At 34.9% G+C, this 6,631-nt stretch overlaps 1 protein-coding gene across 4 annotated transcripts in view; it reads left to right on the top strand.

Annotated features, from left to right (window-relative positions):
* Positions 1 to 6,631, top strand: part of Kdm5a (lysine demethylase 5A) — a 123,694-nt gene that overhangs the window by 73,708 nt on the left and 43,355 nt on the right. For all 4 annotated transcript variants that reach the window (XM_033760742.1, XM_010630329.2, XM_010630327.3 and 1 more), the window contains exons 25-26: positions 3,172 to 3,331; positions 5,122 to 5,342. In XM_033760742.1, the coding sequence (XP_033616633.1) occupies positions 3,172 to 3,331; positions 5,122 to 5,342 (381 nt within the window). The remainder of the gene's footprint in view (positions 1 to 3,171; positions 3,332 to 5,121; positions 5,343 to 6,631) is intronic.

Here is a 6,631-nt window from a genome sequence, read left to right as displayed (position 1 = left end):
TTCTTTCTTTCTTTCTTTCTTTCTTTCTTTCTTTCTTTCTTTCTTTCTTTCTTTCTTTCTTTCTTTCTTTCTTTCTTTCTTTCTGATACTGGCGATCAAACTTGGGCCCTTGTGCTTGCAAGGCAGGCAACAGAACCACTGAGCCAAATCCCCAACCCTTAGAACATATTTTTTAGTGTCCATTTTGCCTCTTCTGTAGAGTTGGCACTAAAGGGGCCAAACTAATTTTCCTTTTTATGAGATTAATTTTTTAAAATTTTAACTTATTTTTATGGTATACAACATGCTTTAGGATATATATTTATATATGTTAAATAAAATATATAATGTATAAATATAAAATATATTTTAAAGTTTTAAATCAAGCTAATTAACATATCATGTCTATCATTTCATATACTTGCCTTTTTATGATAACATTAAAAATCTCATGCCGGACGTGGTGGTGCACGCCTGTAACCCCAGCCCTCAGGAGGCTGAGGCAGGAGCATCGCTGTGAGTTCGAGACCAGCCTGGGCTACATAGTGAGTTCCAGGTCAGTCTCAACTACATAGTGAGACCCTGTCTCAAAAAACCTAAGTAAATAAATAAATTTTATTTATTTATTTTTACTGTGTTTCACAAGAGATCTTTAGCACTTCTCTAATTCAGTCTTTCAACCAGACTCTCTCCATTTCTTGGTACTGCCTACCTTCAGCCCTTCCTTGATAACTGCTTTCTAATCTTCTTTGTACTCTTCTGCTTCTTTTGGTTTCATATACTATTGGGGGGGGTAATTTTTTAAAGTTTACCTTTTTTTTTATCCTGTGTCTATATTTACAGTTCATCTCTTATATACAACATATGTAAGTGGGGTTCTTTTGGTCTATAACCCTGTAAGTTTGTCTTTGTATTTATAAAATATAAACTACTATATACTTGGGTCTTATATTTTATATTTTGTTTTAAAATTAACATTAAAATCTCTGTCTTTTAATGTAGGATGTTTACTTATTTATATTCATTGTGGTGTGTTGATACAGTTGATATGCTTACATTTAGGTTATCTTGCCATGTGTGGTTTTTTTCTTAGCCCCACCCACCCCTACTTTTATTCTTCTATTGCTTATGTCCTACTTGCTTTAGGGGTCTCTGAAAAAAATTTTAGTGTCTTCCTTTATTGCCTTCTTATGCTTTTTATTCTTTCATGATTGCTCTAGTCTTAACAATGCATTTTTAACATATCAAAGTCAATATTGTACTTCTCACCTTTCATACTTCATGTTAGGAAAGTAATTAGAAAAAAGTTCCTTTTACCTTTCATTATTTCTATCATTTTCAGGTCACACTGTCCTTTTTATTTTGCAAGCTTAACAGAAAGTTCTTGAAAGAGTTACAGTGAAATGATTAGAGAGGCAGAGTCAGAAAAGACAAGTATAGCCAGTGGGAAGCAATATCTGGCAACTGAAATAGAGGGTTTATACTCTGGTTTTTTTTGTTTTTGTTTTTGTTTTGTTTTGTTTTTGCTTTTTTTAAGTTCCTTAATTTTTAAATTTTATTTATTTATTTATTGTTTTTGGTTACCAGGGATCAAACTCAGGAACTCACACTTGCCAGGCAGGCACTATGCGGTTGAGCTAAAGTCCTGGCCCCCTTAATTCTTAAATAAGGAAGATTACAAACTGTTGTTTTTAAATTCTCAGTGAGTGGCAATATCTTATAGATTGCTCTTATGAAACATTTTTTTTCCTAAGTAGTTCTTTCCATAGCTATTACTTTGAAACTTCTAGATTCTTGGATGGTAACTTGGTTAAAGAAAGCTTCATGATGACAGTAGCTCTTCCTCTTGTGCATCCTACAAAGAGATCAGGTATTGGGTTAGTCATTAGACTGTTGTTTTTCATCTCTTAATCCACTCTTTTTATTCTGTTATTGTGATGCTGGGGCTGGGAATCCACTCCAGTGATTCTCAGATAGTTAATATTTTATGGATTCTGTTGCTGCTGAATTGCTTCTGCTTCTTTTCCTTTAAAAAAATTTTTTTTAATTTTGTGGTATTGAACTTGGGGCCTTGAACATGCTAAGCAAGGACTGTACCATTGAGCTATACCTCCAGCCCTATGCTCTTCATTTTTCTTTCTTTTTTAACAAATATAATTCTTTTTAAAAGTACATACTATTGTTAGCTCACAATCCATACAAAAACAGGTTGCCAACTGAGTTTGGCCCCCAGGTAATAGTGTTCCAACACATTGGTCCTTTGCCAGATGGTGGGAGACATTAGAAAAAATTAAAATGCCTGAACATTGAGAAATGATTTCATTTTCCCCTTCCGTTTATTCCCTCTGAACTACATTTTTAAAAAACCTTGGCATAGACAAGTAATTTGAATTTTCACCATTCCCTCAATGCTGAAACCAGCAGTAACAAAACTAACTGGCCAGTATTTTATCCTCAGAGGTCTGGAGTCCAACTCTGCAGGGCGCCTTCTTTAAACTTTTAGGTTCTAATAACCCTACCAGCCCTAATGATAGTTACTTCTTCCTGTAATTATAATCTATCATGCTGTTTCCTCAGTATTTCTCTTTTGCCCTTTTGATCCTTTTAGTGCACATTTAAATAGTTCTCTCTATTAATTCTCTGTTGAAATACCCTGATCTGATGTCTGTCTTCCTGATTATACTCTGATCTTTAAGGCTGTACAGGTAAGCTATGGAAAAAGATTCCATGGAGAATCACCTGATATCTAATAAGACTTGTTAGAGTTTTATAATTTTTATATTGTATCAGGCTCTGACTTGTATTAAATGAAAGCAGTTGGTAAGATGCTAAGTTTGAACACCTTTAAAGAGGATTAAATGATTTGTGTCTTAGTATATCATATCTAACCCCCTCTTAAGTCTATTTTATTTTCTTTTAAAAGTTAAGATTCCTTAACTTATTGGTATAGTTACACACTATGGAGGGTCAATTACTTAATAGTAATTTCTTTATAGTTTTATTAATCCCTATGCATTAATTGGAGTCACTGTCTTTTTCAAGTGAACATTTTCAATTTTACTAATCTTTATTTAGTTGTCAGATTTTTAGTATGTTATATTAGAAGCTTTAAACTGAAAACTTTCACTTAGATTGTTGCCCACAGGATGGTAAGTGGTTCTAATTCTCAGTACCTCTCTATTTCTTCTTCAGGACACAGCCAGTGTGAAGTCCTCTAGTAGTCTGGAGCCCAATCTCTTCTGTGATGAGGAAATTCCTATCAAGTCAGAGGAAGTGGTAACTCATATGTGGACAGCACCTTCATTCTGTGCAGAACATGCTTATTCTTCTGCTTCTAAAAGTTGTTCTCAAGGTACTTTTTAAGAAATGTGAGCACAGTGCACACACCCATAATCCCAGCACTCAGGAGGCTGACAAAGGATTGCAAGTTTGGAGACAGCTAGGGTTTCATAGTTCAAGGACAGCTTGCACTACATAGCAAGATTCACTTAAAAACAGAAGTGAAAAAAGAAGTATGGATAAGATAAGCCTAAAAAGAGAGAGAAGAAACATTGTATTAATCAAGACTGTGAATCCCTGAATTGAATACAATATTAGTTGACTGCTAATAGAACTGGAAAATGCTATTTTGGGTTGGAAAAGCCAAACGCAATTTCCATTTTATAATATTAGATGATATCCTAAAAATTTATATAGAATTGCAGAGTCATAATTAGAAGAACTTCAGAGGCCATGTGGTCCTATCTCTCATTTTTATAAAAAGACTCTTGATAGGTAATCATTTGCCTTTGATTTAATCGCTATCAGTCATTGAAGAACTTCCTGATTTATTTTTTTTTTCAAAGTACATGAGGGGCCCAGAGGTCATTGTCTCAGAGCAGGTAAAGACAAAGACTCTCCAAGCTAGTCACTATTTATTGGATACACACAATAATTGGAGGGAGCATCAGGTGACTTGGTGGGGCGGCAGTAATCCTATGTGCATGCAGATATTATGCTGATGAAGATCTTAGAACATGTGTTCTTATGTTGAAGTGGACTCTGTCCAATAATCTTGGTAAAAGACCTCCAAATGAGGGGACTGGGGATTTAGCTCAGTGGTGCTGCTGCCTGCCTCACAAGTGGAAGGTCCTGAGTTTGATCCCCAGTACCAAAAAAAAAAAAAAAATGACATTGGAATAGATGTAACTCCCAAACCTGCTGCATATCCATAACTCAAGTTCATGTTCTCTAAAATTGAAGAATAAATTATTGGAACAATGTCGGTTAAGGGTAGGAAGAATTTATTGAGAGAAAGATAGCTTCTGTATTGTTTAAGAGAGACAGAAGGGGGACCAGAAAATAGATTGGCCCTTGCTGCTTTTTAAGGATATTCATTTTTTATTTGGATAACTTTAATTGTTATAAAGTTCTTCCTTTCTCTATGGATGATTTCTCTATGATGTTCACTTTTCTTTTTCCTAGTGAAAATGGGGACACAACTCTGAAAGATGGAGAGTATTTTTCTTTATAATCAAATTTAGGACTTTTTTGAGCAGCACATTTTCTGTTCATTAGAAAGTTAATCATTTATTTTTATAGGGTAGCTAACTGCTTAATTTTTTGGTATAGTGAAAAATGGAGAGAGCATGGATTAAGAGATTCTGCAGTAGTCAATAAAATAAACCAATTAATAAATAAAGAAATAAAACTTTAAACCACTTTTTAAAATTCTAGATCTCTTTGTTCTGTATTTTTTATTTCATTTTTACTTTCAATGATGTGGTGGCATGCACCTATGTAGGAGGCTGAGTTAGGAGGATTGCTTGAGCCCAGAGGTTTGAGGCCAACTTGGGCCTGATATGAAGATCCCATCCCAAAAAAACAAAACAAAACCTTTATTTTCACTTTTTTTTTTTTTTTTTTTTTTTTTTTTTTTTTTTTTTTTTTTTTTTTTTTGGTACTGGGGATTGAACTTAGGACCTTGCGCTTGCAAGGTAGGTGCTAGGACTGCTGAGTTAAATCCCTGGCCTTATTTTCATTTTTTAATGTAATGATATTGGTGTGTGTATGGGGGTTCCCCTAAACATTTACTTTGAAAACATTATATCTGTCCACAGTTTTCACTTTTTTTGTTTTGTTTTGTATTATTTTTGGGGAAAGGTACTAGCACCCCAAGGAAACAACCCCGGAAGAGCCCTTTGGTTCCCCGAAGTTTGGAACCTCCAGTGTTGGAGTTGTCACCTGGAGCTAAAGCTCAGCTGGAAGAACTCATGATGGTTGGAGACCTCCTGGAAGTGTCTCTAGATGAGACGCAACACATATGGCGGATTTTGCAGGCCACACACCCTCCCTCAGAAGACAGATTCCTACATATCATGGAGGTAAGGATTTAATGCTAATATCCTGGTTTCTTAGAGGTACCATGCATATTGGTAGAGAGATGGCTGAATGGGCAATTATCTGGCTATCCAGCTCTTCTTAAGCCAGAGCAATTCTGCTTTATGTTTATCTTTATTAAGGTCTTATGTACTATTTAATTTTCTACAAAAGGCTGTTTCTGCTAAAAATGAGTACAGATAGGGGAATTGAAAATAGTGAGTTTAGAACAACCTCCATAGCCCAGTCTCCCACTGTTGGAAGGCTAAGTTAAGTAGGAAAACAGTAGTGGTTAAAAGAAGCAAGGCCTTGGTTAAATGCTTATAGAACTGGGTTGGATGGAAGGGAGGAGTCTACATGTATATATTATACACTCATAGCAGTTTGTAATTCATGGTGTTTTGTTTTTATTTTACCTTACACTTTACTTTTACTTTTTACTATACTTTTATTTTATTTTTGCAGGGTATTAAAACAGGGTCACACACTATTGCTAGGAAAGTGCCTACCATTGAGCTACACCCCTAGGCCTCCTCCCACCACCCCCTGCCCTTTAGTGAGACGCTGTCTCACTAAAGTTGCCCAAGCTACCCTCAAACTTGTGATCTTCCTTGACTGGGCCTCCCAGGTAGTTAGGATTACAGAAATGAGCCACTGTTTCCAGCGCTATTATGTTTTTACAGCCATAATCTCATTTAATCTTTACCATGATCCTGAAGCAAAGGCAAAGGTAGGATAAATGGGGCAAATGTTTATTTTCTTCTTCATATGGAGAAATTAAGAGTGGATAGGTGGAAAATTAGGGTCACACATCTAGTAAAATTAAGAGACTTGGATTGTAACTATGGCTTCTGACTCCTACTTTGTTTTATTAGCTTTCTTATCTCCATGTAATTGAATGGCAGGATGCCACCAATTGTTGATACAGACACGTTTAGCTTACTACAGTTTGTTTTTGGTTTGCAGGACAAATCTAAGTCTAATTAAATACATTTTTTTCACATCCATTATCTCATCCTCTGTAGCTTATATAAGGAAACACAAAGTATTAAGTATTAAGAGGTTATGTATCTTGTTCAAAGTGTTATAGACTTAAAACATTTATAATGCAGTGTACTTTTGAATTCTGCTGATTCTTAGGTTCCTGTCAAAGATTCTCAAGTCTTAAATCTCCAAAAAAAGGTGAATTTGCAAATTTTTTCCTGAAAGAATTTATGGTTCACATTTTCAATACTTCTTTTTCTTAATATTTCCCTCATTCTTTCTGGTATTGGGCACTTTTTTTTTTTTTTTT

This window comes from Fukomys damarensis, unplaced genomic scaffold (genome assembly GCF_012274545.1).
Source record: "Fukomys damarensis isolate Sample0158 unplaced genomic scaffold, DMR_v1.0_HiC HiC_scaffold_5, whole genome shotgun sequence".
NCBI lineage: Eukaryota > Metazoa > Chordata > Mammalia > Rodentia > Bathyergidae > Fukomys > Fukomys damarensis.
Note: the sequence above shows the minus strand (reverse complement) of the source record. Positions and strands in the feature narration are given on the sequence as shown.